Source organism: Mauremys reevesii, linkage group 13 (assembly GCF_016161935.1).
Source record: "Mauremys reevesii isolate NIE-2019 linkage group 13, ASM1616193v1, whole genome shotgun sequence".
NCBI lineage: Eukaryota > Metazoa > Chordata > Testudines > Geoemydidae > Mauremys > Mauremys reevesii.
The window spans coordinates 23,497,427-23,517,759 of NC_052635.1; the positions used below are offsets into that span (position 1 = coordinate 23,497,427).

A 20,333-nucleotide genomic window follows, 5' to 3' on the forward strand; every position below is an offset into this window, starting at 1 on the left:
CGAGAAGTAATTCTTCCGCTCTACTCCGCACTGATTAGACCTCAACTGGAGTATTGTGTCCAGTTCTGGGTGCCACGTTTTAGGAACGATGTGGACAAATTGGAGAAAGTCCAAAGAAGAGCAACAAAAATGATTAAAGGTCTAGAAAATATGATGTACGAGGAAAGATTGAAAAAATTGGGTTTGTTTAGTCTGGAAAAGAGCAGACTGAGGGGGGACATGATAACAGTTTTCAAGTACATAAAAGGTTGTTGCAAGGAGGAGGAGGGAGAAAAAATGTTCTCCTTAACCTCTGAGAACAGGACAAGTAGCATTGGGCTTAAATTGCAGCAAGGATGTTTTAGGAGACATTAGGAAAAACTTCCTGTCAGGATGATTATGCAGTGGAATAAATTGCCTAGGGAGGCTGTGGAATCTCCATCATTGGAGATTTTTAAGAGCAGCTTAGACAAACACCTGTCAGGGATGGTCTAGATAATAGTCCTACTATGAGTGCCAGGGACTGAACAAGATGACATCTCGAGATCCCTTCCAGTCCTACGATTCTATGAAACCTTCCACCTCAGAGAGCAGAATCTGAAACCCCAGTGAGAGCTGCCCCACTGACTGCAATCTGATTCCCAAACCTTCCCTGAACCACAAACCCCATGGTGCCTCCTGCCCCCCCAAACAGAGGAGTGCTCAAGGTACCCCCAAGACAGACGCTGGATCTCCTGTGTGACAGCACAGTGTGTTGTTGTGGAGACACAAGAGGACGTTGGGAGCACAGATGAATGAACCTCTACTGGAATATTTTTTTATTTTATCCAGCCTGGTTCACCTCTCCCTACTTAAAGTGATATTGTTAGTCAACAGCATAGTCACTGCTTTCTCTGTGGATGTGTTAATAAGCAGCACAGCGGGTACACACCTGATACATTTGGCAGCAGCTGTGTTTTACCTGGATGATCCTGGTATATTCAGCAGCTGCATTTTCCTTGCTGTGCCATGGACATTAGCATGCCAAGATATCTGGCCTGAGCAAAGCAGTCACTGTCTCTGAAGTGCTTTGAAAGTCCTCTCACTTCTTAGGTGTTTGCCACTGCCTTGTGAAAAACAACTGCAGTGTGGAGAGAATGTTATCGAGTCTCCAGGGTGTACTAAAGGCAAGAAATGTAATGTTTACACCTCTGGGGTGCACATGCCACATTCTCTCTCTCTCTTTCTCTGGCCAAGCAAATCCACATCTTGATCGAAATTCAGGCCTAAGAAAACAGCACCAGTTTGGTTCTGATGACCATGGCCAGTATCCCAGCAGGAGAAACAGTGTATTAAACATCCTTTTAGCTGCTGATGCCCCTTAGTCGTCCTTCCACGGGGCGTAAATCAGAGCAGCTCTAGTGATGTCAAAGGAACAAGGCTAGTTTACACCAGCTGGGAATCTAGCCCAAAGTGCCTGGCTTGTTCCTCTGGGGATGTTTTGATACATGAAGAATACAGGAAGGAAGTGCCCAGATCCCACTGGAATTCAAAAGGAGTTGGGTATCTAACTCCCTTAGGCTCCTTGGACAATACCAACCTGTATCCATATGATTCCATTGTGACAGACTGACGAATCCTATTGCTTTCCTGTTTCACAAGCCTCAGGTTACATTTTCAAGCTTTTATTCACAACAAGGAGGGCTAGAAACTTACTGTTTTAAGTGGAGCTAAAATTCTGATGAAATCCCATGACTCCAGACGCTGGGACCTTAGACACAGGGCTGGACACAGGGCTATAAATGTTATGCCTTAACTCAGCCCTGAGAATAGACTAGTGTCCATCCGAGATGGGTGCCACTGAGGACAGAGAGTTCTGATCATGGTTCGAACCAGTAATTGCAGAGCCGTGTTGCAAAGAAAACAACAAATTAACCATGCTTTGAACTTCTGAAAGAATTGGGCTGGTTCTGAACGTGGGATAAATGCTCGGATTGGTTCCCACTTTACCCAGCCTCATACTCTAGCTAAAGCACTTATGCTTTCCATAGTGCAGGTGTAGAAGTGCACATTCCGCTTTTCCATACAGGCCACACCCCAACCTGCACATGTTACTCAGACAATGCTCGGGCACCAGTCGGGTGGGCACAAAGTGCATGGATGCTTTGGCATGAACACTTATGCAGTGAGTCCTCGCTGGAGTGCACCGGCTGGGATGCAAGCACATGCCACAGCAGACAAGCATCCTGTCCAGTGCATTCAGCTCCCCAGCCTCCCTCTTCCCAAGTACAGGTCACCCTCCCAACTCTGACCTACCTGCCTAGTATAGGCAGATAGCCACTATCATCCTTCTCCCCCCGTGCAGAGATTGCGTGTGTGGGGGGGGGGCGGGGTTGTCTCTGGGGAAACTGACTTCATGCTATGTAGAAACTAAGCAGACGGGCTGTCTGGTATGGAAAACTGCCTGCCTAGTATTTCCCATGACGTGGGGAGGAAAGAAATGCTTAGAAGTGGGTCTTGTCTTTGAGGAGCTGTAGCTCCCAGCAGACGCTGCTGGAGAAAGCGAAGAGGAGGATTATCAGAGAAAAGGTCAATATCATTTATAAAGGTATCAGGAGCAGGTGTAATGAGGGTGTTGGAGCAGAACTGCATGTCCTCAATAATAAGCATTATACGTATTAACGTAGCAGGGACAAAGGCTGAGGAAGGAAATTGAAATTGATCCATGTTAAGGCTAAACATGGCAAAGGGCAGCTGTGCAGTAAAGTGCAGGCCTGGAGAGAGATGCCGGAGCCACCAGGAGCAGCTTGAGAGAGGGTACATAATCTCTTAGGCAGAAGAGCAGGGAGGTCTGCACAGAGCAGCGGACGCAAATGGGGAGACTAAACACAAAGCCAGTGGAAAACTGGCTTGAGCTCCTAAGAGGGGGTTACTCAGAGCGAGCCCTAGAAGGGAGGGGCTGTGCAGGAGGAGGCTATTGCACCAGCTGGGGAGAACCTGAGATGAGAAAGAGAGGCTAGATAAGCAGACGGTGCAACCTACATATTTCTTTCCCAGACCAGGCTGTGCTGACCCAGATCCTTCTGATCTGGGAGAAGTCAACCCACCAGTGAATGCTGAACCTGATTCAGAGCTCACTTGCACCCATTTTACGCTGGGGTAACTCCAATGACTTTAATAGCGTCACCTCTAACTTACACCCATGTAAGTGAGGGCAGAATCAGTTCCTCATAGCTCATATGCAGAGAGATTGAAAAGGCTAGGATTGTTTATCTGACAGGAGATGAGTCAGAGGCATCATGATAGAAGTATATAGAATAATGAAGAGGACAGAGCAGGCAGATTGGGAACTTCTGCTCTCTCTGTCTCACTAGAACAACGGGACCTTCAGTGAAACTGAAACATGGCAAATTCGAAACTGATGAAAGGAAATTCTTTTCCATGCAATGCATAATTAGCCTGTGGAACTTGCTGCCATATGATGACGCTGAGACAAATAACTCAACGAGATGGTTATTTGGTTAGCACAAACACCCAGAGTTACAACAGTGAATGCAGACAAACAGTTCTGGAGGGGCTAAAAACATCACATTTCAGGATTTAACCCAGTCTAACTGGTAGGGATTAGGAGGAGCCCTTCATGGGGGTAGATTATCCCACAACTGCCTGCCTATTGTGGGGTTCTTAAACCTTCATATGAAGCAACTGGTGCTGGTCACAATCAGAGCCAAGAACTGGGCTTTATGGAGCCCAAGTCTGATCCAATCTGGCAGAACCTGTGTTCATAGAATCATAGAATCTCAGGGTTGGAAGGGACCTCAGGAGGTCATCTAGTCCAGCCCCCTGCTCAAAGCAGGACCAAACCCAACTAAATCATCCCAGCCAGGGCTTTGTCAAGCCTGACCTTAAAAACCTCTAAGGAAGGAGATTCCACCACCTCCCTAGATAACCCATTCCAGTTCTTCACCACCCTACTAGTGAAAAAGTTTTTCCTAATGTCCAACCTAAACCTCCCCCTCTGCAACTTGAGACCATTACTCCTTGTTCTGTCATCTTCTACCACTGAGAACAGTCTAGATCCATCCTCTTTGGAACCCCCTTTCAGGTAGTTGAAAGCAGCTATCAAATCCCCCCTCATTCTTCTATTCTGCAGACTAAACAATCCCAGTTCCCTCAGCCTCTCCTCATAAGTCATGTGCTCCAGCCCCCTAATCATTTTTGTTGCCCTCCGCTGGAGTCTCTCCAATTTATCCACATCCTTCTTGTAGTGTGGGGCCCAAAACTGGACACAGTACTCCAAATGAGGCCTCACCAGTGCTGAATAGAGGGGAATGATCACATCCCTCGATCTGCTGGAAATGCCCCTACTTATACAACCCAAAATGCCATTAGCCTTCTTGGCAACAAGGGCACACTGTTGACTCATATTCAGCTTTTTGTCCACCGTAACCCCTAAGTCTTTTTCTGCAGAACTGCTGCCCAGCCATTCAGTCCCTAGTCTGTAACAGTGCATGGGATTCTTCCATCCTAAGTGCAGGACTCTGCACTTGTCCTTGTTGAACCTCATCATATTTCTTTTGGCCCAATCCTCCAATGCTCCAGAACCGGCCCACTGTGACAGATGATTGGTTACATTCACACTTGTAAAACACAGCTCTAGACTATGATGAAGCTAAAGGGTTGGGATTTTTAACTACATAAAATGTTTCATTTGACGTAATTGGGCAGCATGAACAGATTAATTACAATAGTGATAGTAACAATGCTAATTAATCAGAGCTTTCCGTCTTCTTGTCTCTACAGTGGATATGACTTTGACTATGACTACTACAGAGATGACTTCTACGACAGGTGAGCAGAGGAGCGATACGGCAGCAGTGCTGTATTCTGTGTATGCTTCTCCATGAGCCATAGCCCAAAACGCTGTGCAGAGTAGAATAAAGAACAGCACAGCTGGAGGAGAGAGACTTTGCAAAGGCGAGGCAGTGAGAGAAAAGAGGAGTTTTCAGATGAGGTCTGGAACCCGCAGGGGAAGTACAGGAGAGCCACCAAGTGGGGTGAGACTGGGAGGTGGCCATGCTAGATAAGTAGAAGGAGCAGGGAAGAGGTGAGAGAAGGAGCCACCTCCATGTTTCCTTCCTGGACCAGACTGAGCTAGATGGTTCTGAGCTGGGTCAAGTCAACCCATCCTTGGGAATGGTGGGGGATGATATGTAGATAAATACCACACAAGAGGGGCGTTGGATGGGAAGGTGGAAAGGGGTGACTATCATACTCCACTCTGGAAATCAGTGAGGGAGGGACAAACAGACCAAAATATGTCCCTGTCTCAGGTCTGTAGCTTTTAATGTGCTGCTGTCCTCAGGCAGGGACTGCTGCTCAGCCATGAGTGCCCCCGCAACTTCCACTGACTTCATTCATGCCCCCAGGTCCTCACAGGATCAGTCCCTCTGTGTCTTGGAGTGCAAAGCGGCTCAGCAGACGGGTGCGAGGGTGTGTTTTTCTAAATGGCAACCCTGGGGTGATGTCCCCCCTGTGCAGAGACAGCACAAGGCCTAGGAACCACTTAGGAACCCTTCAGCAGCAATGTAAACGAAGCCGAGCTGAGTCTGTGCCTTTGGTTTTTTGGGTCCCTCTGTTACTCTCTGTGATTTCCAGAAAGGTGTGTAACGTTCACCATCAGCAGCGCCTAGGCCTTGCGCTGTCTGTCTGCACAGGCAGGGAGGGAGTCTCACCCTCAGCCGTGGAGCTGAACCCCCTCTCGGGAATAAAGATTCTGGGATCAGAAATGAACAAACACTTTTGCCCACCACCACACAGAGCAGGGCAGACTCCAGCTTGCTCTGCTGGAGCTGCATTGGTTCTGCAGGGACACCAAGGAGCAAACACCTGTTTGTGTCAGTAAAGGAAGCAGCTAGGACTCCTAAACAGATCCGTTGAGTTTCTACATAGTGGGCTCTGTGGCTATGCCCGGGCTGCCGTCCAGCCTTCCTCTCCTTCCTCAGCTGCCTGCCTTCCCCTCCCCCCTCGCACTGCCTCTCAGGTTGCCATTCCCCCACCAGGCCTTGGGGATTCCTGTTATCCTTGGCCTGCTCAGCGCTGCCGAAGCTAGTGGCTACTCATGTTGAAAAGATGCCATTTGGCTGGAGGGGAATGGTTTGGAGGCAGAGAGGAGGGAACAGGGCATCCACCTGTCTGGATGTAGCCTTGATAAATGTCATCGCATCCCCTCTGCTCGTGTCAAATCTCACAATGGCAGAGGCCAGGCCGTGCCATGGACAATCTCAAAGGTCACTTGCCCCCTCCGTCCTGCCAGCTCCCTGCAACACAGGGTATAAATAGGGATGGCTGGGAGGTTGGGGGGAGGGGCGAGGAACTGCAGTGGAAGGAGAAGGGGAAGAATGGAAAGGGGGAGAGGAACCAAAGATCCTTCCCCTGTAAGTGCACCTCAGCCCTTAAAGGGTCCTAACCCCCTCAATTATTTCTGAGAACAAAAACCTTCAGGGGCAGGTTAATAAAACACAGTAAATAACAGACCACTGCAGTTAGCGAGAGTGATCTCAGCATGCAGAGAAACTGCCAGCATAAGGGCTGAAACGTGTACAGTCAAACTGTATGCCGGAGTCCTGGCTCCTTTCTGTTACTAAGCAGAGTGTTTGCAGTGGTGGTGTAGCCGTGTTCATCCCAGGGTACTAGAGAGACAAGGTGGGTGAGGTAATACTTTCTATTGGACCAGCTTCTGTGGGTGAGAGAGACAAGAAGAGCTCTGTGTAAGCTCGAAAGCTTGTCTCTCTCTCACCAACACAAGTCTGTCTAATAAAAGATATCACCTCCCCCACCTTCTCTCACTACTCATGGTGTCATGCAGCGGCTGTTCATTTGTATGTAGCGGCAGCAACCTCTAGCGGCATGATTCTGTACCATTCCCCTTTATGGCTCTTGCTAACCTATCTCCCAAGTCCCGTTTCATGCTGAAAGTGTGGCTTTCACTCCACTGTTTGCTGACTGTAACCTGTTTTGACACACAGGCTTTTCGAGTATCGAGGCCGGGTCTCTCCTGTCCCCAGGGTGGTTCCTGTGAAGCGTCCCCGGGTGACTATCCCCTTAGTCCGACGTGTAAAAGCAACGCTCCCCGTCAAACTTTTCGCCAGATCGGCCGCCATTGCAAACAGCTCTGCCAAATTAAAATGTGAGTATTATGTACAAATACTAGGGACAAGGTGCAAACATCCCATCAAATCACCTGTATGTCCCAATCACTGAATGCACTAAAACAGGCACAGTAGATTATAAAATGCTGCCCCGCTGAGAAACTCCAAGCATTTCCCAAGCTCTGATCAATTAAGCCTCACAGCCCCCTTGTGAGACAGGTGAATGTTATTATCCCCATGCTACAGATGGGGAAACTGAGGCATGGAGCTGGAAAGCAACTTGCCCTAAGTCACTGGACAAGTCACTGATAGAGCTGGGAATAGAACCCGGGTGTCCTACCTCTCAGTCCCATGCTCTACCCATTAGATTGTACTTCCTCCTTAATTACACTAAGTAAATACACCCAGAGCTGGCCCGGAATTCAGAGCAATAGGTGCTCATTCTTTGGAAGAGCAAGGCTCATATTGGTAATTTGTCAGGAGCCCAGGAACAAATTACCATCGATTAAAATAAAATATAAAAATACGTAAACCTAATATTCAGAATGACCAAATGGGTCTTTGGTTCAGATCACCAGTAACAACGAGCTGTACCTGCTCACACATAACGGCACCTGCAATAATAGGGAGCGGGTGGCTGGGAACGATAAGGCAGCAGCATTGCTTATTACTGAGATCAGGGCAGAAGAACTGGGTTCTGTTCTTAATTCTACCACTGGCCTATTGCGTGACCTTGGGCAAGTCAGTTTCCCTTGCCTGTGCCTCAGTTTCCCCATCTGTAATATGGGGATAATGACACCAACCTACTTTGTAAGGAGCTGCAAGATCTCTGGATGAAATGCAGTGTGTATCCAGGCAAGCCCTTATTCACACTTGGCTATTTTGCATACCCCATCACTCACACTCATAAAGTCAGTCTCACCCCACCTCTCAACCCAGACTCATTGGCACAGATCTATAATGAGGCCTCAATAGTCTAAGACCTTTACACAATATACTGTGCAACATATACTGTGAAGTCTTCTAAATAATTAATGTTCCGCTGCTTTGCCAAACAAACCAAGGACGAATACCCAGGGATGTGCTGACCTTCCTTTCTTTTAAATCCTATTGTTTCACTTTCACTCACCGATATACAGTCAGTAGTTGATAAGAGGCGAATTAAGAGAAGCTAGCAAGGTTCTGTGTTGTACAAAGGGTGAAATCCTGGGAGTCAGTGGTTCCCATTGACTTCAGTGGGACCAGGATTTCACCCAAAGGATTACAAGGAGCTATGGTAAATGTATACATGCTGAAATGACCATGCACCTGGGGTCTGTGGGTAAGGCCAAGATACCGTGATTTCCCGTCCCGGTTAGGAATAGCACAGTCACCTGCTGACAGGTTTGGGTGAAATAAACCAAAATCAGGGGGGCAGACATTGCTACAAGTTAAGTAAGGTACAAAATGTGACCCTCCAGATACCTGCTCCAGGGGCACCAGCATATGGGTCCTGGGCCTCTCCCTGCCCTAAGGTGACTGGCAGCAAGTGGGTCCTGTCATAATCAGCCCAAGCCTTTTCACTGGTCTCCAAAGGGAAGGGGTGAAGATGCAGGCTGGATTTCAACGGCTCTGCCTAAAATAGACATACTAAATGTGCAACTGCATCTGTTACACCCTCCAGATTTGCTGGCAGTGCATTTGTGTATGCCATTTGGGTAGCTGTGCACCTCTCCCGTTGGGGTGCACAGCTGCCCAGTTGCTCACACATATGCCCATTGGCACATGCCAATGCAGGGTCTGCGTAGACAGATCCAACATCCAAAGTCAGTTTGGGACTTTGTAATTGTCCCGGAATGTGGACTTGCAGGTCTGCGCTGGCTCCTGTGAGTTCTGGTATGGACAGCAGCAGCCCCGCTCCCAGACTCTGCTGGCCCAAGCGATCAAAGCTCTGTGCGCAGGAATGGGACACAGGAATTTGTTCAGAGAAAGGAAAGTTACTGTGCTGCTGGCTAGTGGCTGGGAATGGGGAGTGTAACATGGAGACTGAGGAGAGCGCTGCTAGCCAGGAACTGTTTGAGCCTCACAACGGTGGTTCCACCCAGGCCACAACTTAACCTCCTGTCTCCCCCTTGTTGTTGGTACCACGTCGCCCAAGAGCAGTAACTTACAGCAGGCAGTGAAGCACGTCAGGAAGGCAGGCCAGAGGAGGAGGGAGCGGGTTACTGCTGGGACAGCAAAGGGGTGATGGGCTTTTCCCAAAAGTCTCAACCTGTCCCACTTGTCAGTAGTCTGTGTTTCTTGGAAAGGGCCCCCGGCGTTCCACCCGGCCCCAGGATTTCTGTGCAATGGGTTTACGTGTGTGCATAATATTTAGACAGTTACAACAGCCTCCAGCTCTAACTCCTGTTGGGAGTGCATTGCTGGCTGCCCCAGTTACATCCATCTCATTTCCTAGTATGTCCCATTTAAGCAGTCCCCACCCCATCTCTTCAGTGACACAGAACAGTTCCCGAGTTGACACCCCAGATTATCCCTGGTTGCATTCCCCCCGCCCCAGTCTCTGGGAGATTCCCACATTGTTGCTGTGGCTGCCAAGCTCTGTTAGGGCTGAAGGTTTTGTGACTAATCCTAAATCCTTTTTAAAAAAAAAAAACAATCAAACGCTAATATGTAAAATAACAACGTGGAATAAAGCCTGTCTTTCTCCCTCTCTTCTCTGAAGTGAAATGCAATGAGCTGCAGACAATCAAAACCGAGCTGACACAGATCAAATCCAACATTGATGCTCTTCTGGGCAGATTGGAGCAGATTGCTGAAGAACAGAAATCATCCACAGGTCAGTTAACTGCACATAATGGCACTGAGAGAGGGCAAGGAACTCAAACGCAGAGCAGCCAATTTCAAAGCCAGTTATTTCGACTTTGCAGGCCATTCTTGGGGCGCTTGAGGCCTGTATTCTTGTATTGGCTGTTACTTTAAATTATTACCACTTTCCAACATGCTGTTCTTGTGTGTTTATATAGCACCTAGAGCATGTTGGGTATCCTACAGACCAAAATGGAGATGAGGTGCCTGCCCGGAGGAGTTTAAATCCATATTTCTGCTAAATGGTTGAAATTGTCGCACACAATGTTTTTGCGTGTTTCTGGTGTACATTTGGTTTTGCCTGAAATTGAAATCCACAACTTTGTGGGATTTATGCTTCAGAACTGAACCATGTTTGATTGAAGACTCAATCCATGCTCACTCAAAAGTTGTGCTATTTCAAGCAAAAAAGGAAGGAAAAAAAGAAATGGTATGTTCCCCACCCCCATCCACAAATCTGGACCCCCTTAAAAATCACAACAAAACATAAATCTTGATTCTGAAATCCAGCACTGCGAACCCCAAGAGTTTCAGAAAGCATGTCAGGTCCCCAGAAATCATGAGCTTGACTTTTAAATCAGGAAATTTCAAAAATAATGAATTGGGGGGCGGGAGTTCCTAGTTTTCTGGTTTCTGAGCCCTGGGGATACACTAGTGTCATGTTTTCAAGCTTTTCTGTGCAACCAAGATGGCTAGAAACAAACTTTCCACTTTAAAAGAAAACTGAGATACTCTCACACGGCCAAATATTTAGAGGCATTTAGGTGCCTAAAGATACAGAGAGGTGCCTAAATGCCTTTTAAAGTATGGGCGCTTTTAAAAATCCTGCTAGGCGCTATTGCATTGTTAGATGTCTAAACACCTTTGACAATCTAGCTCATTGTCACATGATTCCAGGAGCTGGGGCTTCAAGTATCATGAGACTTGTGATAAAATTGTGAGAATTGGCAATGCTGAGTCATCCTTTCAAATTTCATTGCTAAATGATCCTATGCCTCCAGTCCCTGCTAACCCTCCCAGCTGGGTTGGCATTTAGGGTTGCCAATTTTGGTTGAATGTACCCGAGTGAGTGGAGTTATCCCAGTGTGGGAAGAGACGCAGACCCATTGTTTATAAAATAGCTCCTCGTGGGCTCTGTATATCTGACGTCCATCGGACTATTCTCCTCCATTTCCTTTGCATCCCCCTGACCTTGCTGCCCCGGCTCCTGTCTCTCAGAGGTACGAAAGAAGGCAGATGGGAACAAAAGCGAGATCTCCCAGGACGACACAGCATCAGAGGCAGAAATCACCACGGAGGAGCCGCTGAACGGGGAGGAGGGAGAAGAGGAGGGACTCACGCGAGATGACTGTGAAGATGAACTGGTAAGCAGCAATGGGAGAGGTGCCCCCGCCCTGCTAAGGGCATTAATCAACCTGCTCTAATTTTATTGTTGCTTATTAAAACCACTGGAAAAAGTCATTTTTCCTTCTTAAAAATAAATCACTATCTTTAATGCTGTGATTGTTTGCAGCTGTATTCCCCTACCCCAGCCCTTCCTCCGTGATGGGAAAGCATTACATTAATTACTGTACGCAGAGATGCTGAAGAAAAATGGCTAGCCTTGAACATGCAGGCCATGTTTATTTGTGCTTTTGTAGCAATTAATCCCTGGTTTGTACAAATTGCTTTGCTCCGTAAAAAATGATTCTGAGATGTGTTGGAAGGTGTAGCACAGATACGTCATTACAGCACCGCATTAATAAGGATTTGCATTTGCATCATCCAGACCCAGCCCAAATTCCCAAAGCAGGTTGCAAAGTCTGTAGAAGCAGCCCCTTCACCCACCACTGAAATGTGGCTACCTCTGGGGAATTTTGGCAGCTGTTTCTCAGCACAGGTCTTGGGCCTCAACCCAGCAAAACACTGACACATGCTTAACTTTAAGCATGTAGGCTCTGATTCAGGAAAGCACTGAAGCACACACATGCCCATCCCAACTAAAGGCAGCACTTAAGCACGTGCTTAACTTTACATGTGTTTAAGTTCCATTGACTTCAGTGGGATTGAAACACGTGCTTAACATGAAGTACATGTTTAACGCTATGCTGTATGGATCTGGGGTTGTGACTACTCCCATTGAAGCCAACTGGGCTATTCACATGCTTATAGTTAAGCACATGCTTAAGTGCTTTGCGAGATCAATACCCTGCTTAGATACTACCATGACAGGAGCTTTTGCAATGCATATTATAATTAGAGAAAGCTCAGTTGTTTTCCCCAAATTAAGGATAAAGTAAGACCCTGATAATGAACACACACAGTCCTCTAACTTGATGAAAAAGTTCTCAAAGGCCCTGCCGCTTGTCAGGCTGCATCTTACCACCAGGTGGCATTTTCTCACAAACTTTAAGGAAAATCACAAAAGTCATTTTCAAGATATTTTGATCCCTACCTTGCAGTGTTTGAAGATTTCTGGAATAACTTCCAATGGGTTTTTTGGCTCCGTATGTTCCATGTATCCCCTGACTTACAAACATCAGAACTAGAGCCAGGTGAAATTTTTCGTCTGAAACTTTTTTTTGCTGAACATGCAGATTCAGGTCAACTGAAATATTTCATGAATACATGTGGATTTCGTCAAATTGTTTTGGTTGAAAAAAAGCCTAAAAAAATTCTGGAAAAAAATCAAAATGTTTCAATTTTTCAGTGCAAAATGACTTTTTGTTCAGAAATGGACTCCTTTTAAAAAAATGGTATAGTTTAAAAAAGGTGGAAAATGAAGCAAAGCATTCTGTTTCATGTTGAATATAACGTTGCCTTCGACCTGAAACAAATGATTTTTCTTTTTGATTTTCCAAAAATTTCAAAAAACAATTATTTTGGGTCAGCCCAAAACAAACAATTTAAAAAAAAAAATTTTTTTAAACAGCCCGTGAACCAAAAAAACAGGTATTCACACCACTTTAACCAGAACAGCCCTCATCTGTTGGTGTCCCTGAAGACTGGGGCCTTTTATTATTTTTTCCCAGAAGTCTCTCATACCTAAAAAAGTTATTCACCCTCTGTTCTGATTTATAGGGTTGCCACCTTTCTAATTTCTGGTAACCGGACCCCTCAGGCACTGCCCCCACTCTGCCTCTTCTCTTGAGCCTCCCGGACCCCCTTCACCACCTCTCCCCCCAGATGCTTCACCTCTTCCCCCAAGGCCTGGCCCCCATCACCCGCTCCTCTCCCCGCACCCCTCATTGCTTGCTGCATCCTCTCAAGGAGCCTGCCTGCAGGTAGGAGGCGGCCCTGGCTGAACAGGGTCTGGCATGGATTCATGATCTGTGTCTCCCCAACCCCTGCAGTAACCAGACTTTTGGTTTGGGTGCCATTTAGGGTTGCCAGGTCCCCGAAAACCAGGCACCTGGCAACCCTAAATGGCACCCAGACACAGAAGCCAAAACCAAGACTGTCTGGGTGAAAGCCAGATGGATGCAAACCTAGTTCAGATGGGCCACATATCTTAAACTGTTAGCTCATGAGGTGCAGGGACTGGATCTTCCTGTGCGTGTACAGCACCTTGCACAATGAGGCCTTGATCCTGACTGGAGCCTCTGTTCTCTACTGCAATAAGCATCAGCACTTCTACCGCCGCTGCTTCATTCTTCGGCGACCCGCCGCCGAATTGCCGCCGAAAAGCAGGATGTGCCACCCCTTTCCGTTGGCCACCCCAAGCACCTGCTTGCTGCGCTGGAGCCTGGAGCTGGCCCTGCTCCCTGGACAGCAGCAGACCACATACGCCAAGTGCGGGGGGATGGAATCTGGCAGTACAGATGCAGGTCCATTGATGTCCCAGCACCCTCCACACTATCCTGGGGTCCCATATTCTAATCAGGAACCCCCAAGCCAGTCATGCATGGACAGGAACCCCTCAAATGACCAGCATCACCACACAGGAAACACCATCTATGTGGTGCTTTAAAACCAGGTTCAGGGCTGTTTAGAACCACCTAAACCTAGTGCCGGAATGACATAACATATTTCACATCTGGGTTCTTGCATACTAACAGGAGAAACTCCCATCCCATAATGGGAGAGATCAGACACTAGTGTCTCACTGTGAAGGAAGGGGGGACATTACAGGAGTAAACAAGGGAAAAACTTGAACAAAAGATTCCTTGACCCGGAGTCCTGCCGGTACCAAATGATTCACAAACTGCTCCTCGGCCAGGAAAATCGCTACAGATTTTTTCATTCAAGAGGCATTTTTTATATTACCACAGCCAATAACCTCACCTACACTCAGCAACACACACTCCCCAGTGCAAGAGACAGCAGGTGCACACCAAACCCAGTGCTTGCAGGTCAAACCACTAAACCCATCTGAAGCCGATCCCCTGAACCTGATCTGAACCCCCCACCATACCCAAGGAGAAGGGGGGACCCAACAACACCCCTAAAACAATGAAACAGCAAGTAACAAAACAGAAATAAACACAGACTAGCAGAAGCCCAGTTAGTGTGCACAGCACATAACAAACACAGCATCGCCCTGAAAAGCTCCCACCACCCCGAGAGAGCGAGATCTGTGGTCAGAGCCCTCCCCGAGGTGGTAGGAGCCCCAGGATCCAGTCCCCCTGCTCCAATGACTCTAATTATTTACCCAGAATGCAACAGCTTCAATAGGAGAGACTGAGAGGCCATAAACAACAAGTAACCACTTGTAGGATTTGGTCTTTTGTTATGTTCCCTGCGTGCTTTCGGTGCTGTGCGTGAATATCCATGCTAGGGACCCTCTCTGTTGCTGCTCCCCAGCAACATTATATATTCCATCCATGTTCCTGGATGATTTTACATCTTCCCCGTCCTCCATCTCTTCCACCATGGTCTGAGCTAATCATTGAACTCCCTGTGCTGGAACAGCCCAGGAGGAGGGGCTAATGTTGATTTCCTGTTTCTGTTTCTTGTTGCCTTTTCCCTCCCGCCAGGAGAAAAGCCATTACACCGATGTGGCGGATGCCAGCCTACAGTAACCAGGTACAGCCAGTGCAGCTCTCAAGTCTCCAAGGGTTGCATGCTGGATTCGGGGGAAACGTTTCCCCCATATGTATCTTAGCTGCTTTGGAAGATGTGTCTCCCCACAAACCCTGTGCATTTTCCCAGCACCAAGCCTGGCTGCTCAGCTGGGCTCTGGATTGACCCCTAAGTGCATCTCCTCAATCAAAAGGAGAGTGACGCTCCTGTTTTTCTCCCTCCTCTCTCCTAGTAGCACGTTCGGAACAGTGATGAACATTAGTGTGAGGAGAGCACGAGGTTATATCCTGGACTGGCATGCTGAGCCGGACAAGCATAAAATGCAGGGCTGCTGTCATCTCTGCCTGGCATTCCAAAGGAGAAACATGGACTGACATCTTCAACCCATCTGTAAAGCAAAAACGAAAACCAGTCATCCAAGTGGATCCCTGCTCTTCAGAGCCCTGCTGCCGGCCTGGGCAGTGGACAAACACATGCTCCATGACCGTCACTGACCACACTGTGGGATGGAGGTTGTATTATAAAATGAATCGGAGACATTTTAGAGCTGTCCTTAGGGGTGGGAAGAGATAGCTAGTCGTAATCCAATAAAGAATTTAGTTCCTGAGGCAGAAGGGGCCGGCGTGTTTGTTAATTGGGGAAATGAGTATGTTGGTCTGGACAATTTGTAGTTTCACACATAGATCCTGTTCATGAATAGGGCAGAGGGACACCTTTCCTCCCCAGACCGATCACCTCGTTCTGAGTCCTTTTCATCCCATGAGCCACCTTGGATGCACAGTCACCTCCGAGTGTAAGGGAATCGGTAGCATGCCTCTTGTTGCGCGCTGGGCTCCTTGGACCAGCATGTCAGCATGAAGAGAGAGAAGGAAGCCATCGACAGGAGAATAAGTGAGCCAGAGCAGCCGAAACAAAGCACCTTTAGTCTTCAGAGGTCTGGTTTCTTAGCCATCCGACTGACAATGCGTAACTAAAGGGTAAACAGGCAAACAGTCACTGTGGACTAAGGGGGTGTGGGTGAAAGTGGACCCAGGTTGCTTGCTAGTGTGAGACCCTTTTATTGGACAATCAAACAGTTCAGGCTGAAGGGTGCGATGCCACCTCTTCCCGTCCGGCCCAGCACCCGTGCATGGTTCGGCAAGCGACTCAATCCCTAGTAGCAGCATGGTCACGCACAATCCTTCGCGCCAGCCCCCTTTTGGGCCTTCAAGGTCTGGCTGGGAGGTGGTGCGGGTGGGATGAGCTGGTCCCTGCACCAGACCCCGCAGGCTGCTCTTCACATCACTGTGTATTGCAATGGGGCTGGGGGATGCAGTAACTCACCTGAGCGTAAAAGACTTGTGAGAGTTAGTGTCCGGCATGCTGGGCCTGAGGGAATTAGAGCATCCGCTTTCCTCCCCACCCTGAATTCACACTGCCCTTAGCCCGCTCACAGCCCAGAAGACAAAGGTCAGCAGCAGACATGGGTGGTTTCTTCAAAGGAAAGTCTGTAAAAGGACCCCCCACTTTTCCATCTGTTGTGTTGTCAGATTCCCTCCTTATTGGGCCTATCCTTAGTCTCTGGCTTCAGCGGTTGATGGGGCTGAGACTCAGTCTACACTGCCACACCAACTGGAGGCCCCCCAACCCCCACCCCGACTGCCGCCCAAGTCCTCTCCTTGACCAAACTCCAAGAAACAGGATGAAACAAAGCAGAACCACAGAGAGCTGCTTGAACAGTTTCCCAGCAGCCTCCTGGCTTCTGCTCCAGCACTCAAATCCAGGCCTCACACAGAGTCTTTAGGAGGGAGACAGAGTGGAAAGCAAGCCATGGGGCCATGCTTCCCTCTCCGAAAGAGCCTGGCCTGCTCATAAGCATGGCTTTTGAAGCACAATGTTTTACTTGCATTTCTTCGTTGGAAATAATCATGAGGGCTAAAAGGGACAAACATTCTTTTCTTTTCCTTCTCCTCTTCCTTCCATGTTTCAGTTCCAGTACCATTTGTTTGTCCATTGTGCTGTGCCGAGCCATTGTAGCATTGTTGTTTAGGCTTTGAGAGATGAGCTGCAATTTTTGCTATGAACTGACCATGATGCTGATATGTGGGAAGAAGGTGGCCTTGTATATAAAATCCTGTATAATAAAAAAAAGGGAAATTACTGCACCTCTGCTGTCTTCTCTCTTACCTTTTCAGGACCACTGGGCCCCAGCTGGTGTTTCTGGATTCACTCTTTCCTGTTTCATCTCTGCCAATGGGTTTGCTATGCCTGGGATGAGGCGTAGTCTGTTGGGTTGAACAAAGCTCTTCTGGATTTGAGGATGTTTTGTCTGTAAGACCCTGATTCTGTTCCATATAGAGATCCACTCAGTGCAGCCATCCAGGAACGAGTGAGGAGCCATCCAGGAACGAGTTACAGCTCCCTGGATCTCATGGCACATCTGCACTGGCCCCCACCCCAACAGGTTAGAACAGGCTAAGTGCTGCTCTAACTTATGCCAACCAGCAATGGTTACAAGTGGTCTCTAAGCAAGTGTTGCTAATTCATGATTTTATTGAGAATCTCATGACATATGGGGTTCTTCTTAAAGTCCCACCTCCTGGAGGCATATGAGTAGGTGAGACTCTCATCTTGCATTTTTTTTAAAAAGGTAAGTCTGTAGCCTCTGGGTTGCAGAGAAAACCTTGAGTGAATGAATCAAAAGCCACCTAAAGGTTCAGAAACCAGAAGGCAAATACAAAGAACCCAAAACATATTTGTCATAGGTTTGTTCCCCACTTTGAATTTTAGCGTCCAAAAGATGGGGACCTGCATTCTAAGCTTAAATCCTAGCTTAGATCTGGTAACACTGCCACCAGCCAAAGAACATAGTGTTTTGGCACACTCCCTGTCCCCTCAAACCTTTCCCTGGGGAACACAGATCCAAACTCCTGGGATCTTAACACAAAGGGAAATAAACCATTTCCCCTCCCAGACTTTGCCTCCCTTGGTCATCAGGGAAAACTTCTATGATTCAAATTCCTTGAATCTAAATCAAAGAGGGATTCTCTTCCCCCCACCTATCCCTGGTGAGTCAGACTAATCCCCTGGTCTCAAACAAGGGAAAAATCAAACAGGTTCTTAAAAAGAAAAGCTTTTAATTAAAGAAAGAAAAAGTAAAAAACTATCTCTGTAAAATCAGGATGGAAGTTTACAGGGTACAGCTTATAAAAACTAGAGGGACTCTAGCATAAGTACAGGTACAGCAAAGAGGTAAAATTTTGTTTCAGCAAACACACATTTGCAAATACAGAAATCAATCAAAAGACTAATTCGCCTTTCTAATACTCACTATACTGAATAGAAGAGAATACTTCAGGAAGCTTGGAGAGCCTGGATATACGTCTGGCCCCTCTTAGATCCAAAGAGAGAACACCCCCCAAAACAAAGAACACAAACAAAGACTTCCCTCCACTGAGGTTTGAAAGTATCTTGTCCCCTGATTGGTCCTCTGGTCAGGTGTTAGCCAGGTCCACTGAGCTTGTTAACCCTTTACAGGTAAAAGAGACCTTAACCCTTAACTATATATTATTATTTTTAATAATCTCATTATTTTTGGGTCTTGATTCATGATTATTGAATGGCCAGGTTTGGTGTAGCAGGTGTAAAACTGGTGTAAGTGAGAGGAGAAACTGACCCATTGAATTTAATCACAAAATTGGAGAATCTTTTAATCTCAGCAGAGTGCAGTTCTCTGCCTGACAACGGCTGGGCCAGAATGCCCTTTGCATCTTGTCTAGACTAGAAAAATTAAGAGTGCTTGGCAAATATCGAAAGTGTTAACTAACCAGCTTTTAAACACTTGGTTGGCTAGGCCAAGCCGCTGGCCATGCCACCATGACCAAACTGCTATTTTTAGCATGCTAGCCCAATCAGAGCTAGTGTGCGTATGTCTTCTCCAGCTGAAAATCACACCATGCAACAGTAATGTAGCTCTGTCATAGAGTCAGCAGTGGAGAGCTCTAACTACACAACTCTGCTGTCATCCCCTAAAAACCACTCTGCTTGCACAAGGTAGTAGTCTGCACACAATAACAGTACATACATTGACTGACTTTCAGTCAGTATTAAGACTCATGGTCCCTCAGGGTGCTGTAAATATTCACGAAGCAAAAGCTCAGTCAATAATTAGCTCCTGGACAAATAAAGGTGGGTACTGAGCTCACCAGAAGTCAATTTCCTTTTGTTCCCATCTCTCATGCTGTGGGCCCTCTTCTCACCTCCCCAGCTCTTTGCTAATAGCTGCCCCATGACCTTTGTGGCCATTCAGCCTCTCGTTTGTCCCCTGGGAGAGCATTTAAGGCAGCTCTGGAGCTCGGCGTTTCAAAAAAAAGCAACCATTGTAACTACACATTGAACACACATCGGTGTCTCACCATTTCCATGTTGTGAATGGGAAAAAAAATTTTTTTTGCTATAACCCTAAATCTAAAGTATGTGTCCTCACCTGTGTCCTCCCTTCCTGCCTGCCCCTTGCCCCCAAAAAAGAGAATTTATTAAAACAGCCTTCAAATCAGACAGGGATTCAAATGCAGGCTGCTCAGTAGTATTTGCACAATCTACTACTGCATTGGATGAGGATGATGAGTGATGACTGATGACTGATGTCTTTGCTGAATTTGAAAGCAATGCGCCTAAGTCCCCACTGCCTCACAACATTCACACCTGTGCAAAGTGAGTGCAAAATACTTTTTCCATTCGCACAAGTGTCCTCTTACCCCCTGTTTTGAATAGATGCAAATGATGGCACAAGGTACAAGGTAAGCAGAGGCCCTGGCCCCGTATGGTTAAATATGATTTTTCTTAGAAACTAAGGGGCAAATTCGCTGCTGTGGCTGGGATCCACTCAGAACACCATAAGTGGGAGGCATCAGGGAGTTCTCTGAGTCTCTGTTCAGTTGTGTCCCGGCCCTGGCATAGGTTAGAGCAGCCTTACAAAGTAACTCCATACCTGGGATAATGAAAAGGTTAATCGGGCCCGTTGCCTGTTGAAATGGGCCTCACATGTCTATTGAGACTTACTGGAGGTTCAGGTGGCCAGTCCCCAGGGAGGCAAATCTGGAGGTAAAGCAATCACACAGTATAGACTGGAGGGTGGCATATTGCATGTTTAATGTTGCTCTGCATTCTGGGTCAATCAGTTAAAAATGTGAATACTGATGAGGTTGGCGTACAAAGTGAGGCAGATAATCGTTTCATCCAAAGAGCAGCAGGAATGTGTTGCAAATCTCAGTGAGAATAGCTTCCCTTCTGAGAGACGTGCCTGCGTCTAGTCCTATCCTATTTGAGACCCTGAAGAGACATTTAAAACTGGATATGACATCTAAAAAAAGGTCTGTTTCTGACAGTCCAGAAGAG

General features: G+C 47.2%; 1 protein-coding gene across 5 annotated transcripts in view; it reads left to right on the top strand.

The window, feature by feature from the left end:
* Positions 1-17,067, top strand: part of RALY (RALY heterogeneous nuclear ribonucleoprotein) — a 285,584-nt gene extending 268,517 nt beyond the window's left edge. For 3 of the 5 annotated variants that reach the window (XM_039499403.1, XM_039499405.1, XM_039499404.1), the window contains exons 5-10: positions 4,762-4,809; positions 6,987-7,147; positions 9,814-9,927; positions 11,175-11,320; positions 14,912-14,960; positions 15,190-17,067. In XM_039499403.1, the coding sequence (XP_039355337.1) occupies positions 4,762-4,809; positions 6,987-7,147; positions 9,814-9,927; positions 11,175-11,320; positions 14,912-14,956 (514 nt within the window). In that variant the 3' untranslated portion in view covers positions 14,957-14,960; positions 15,190-17,067. The remainder of the gene's footprint in view (positions 1-4,761; positions 4,810-6,986; positions 7,148-9,813; positions 9,928-11,174; positions 11,321-14,911; positions 14,961-15,189) is intronic. The other 2 variants (XM_039499407.1, XM_039499406.1) reach the window with 2 other exon arrangements.
* Positions 17,068-20,333: the final 3,266 nt, after the last annotated feature.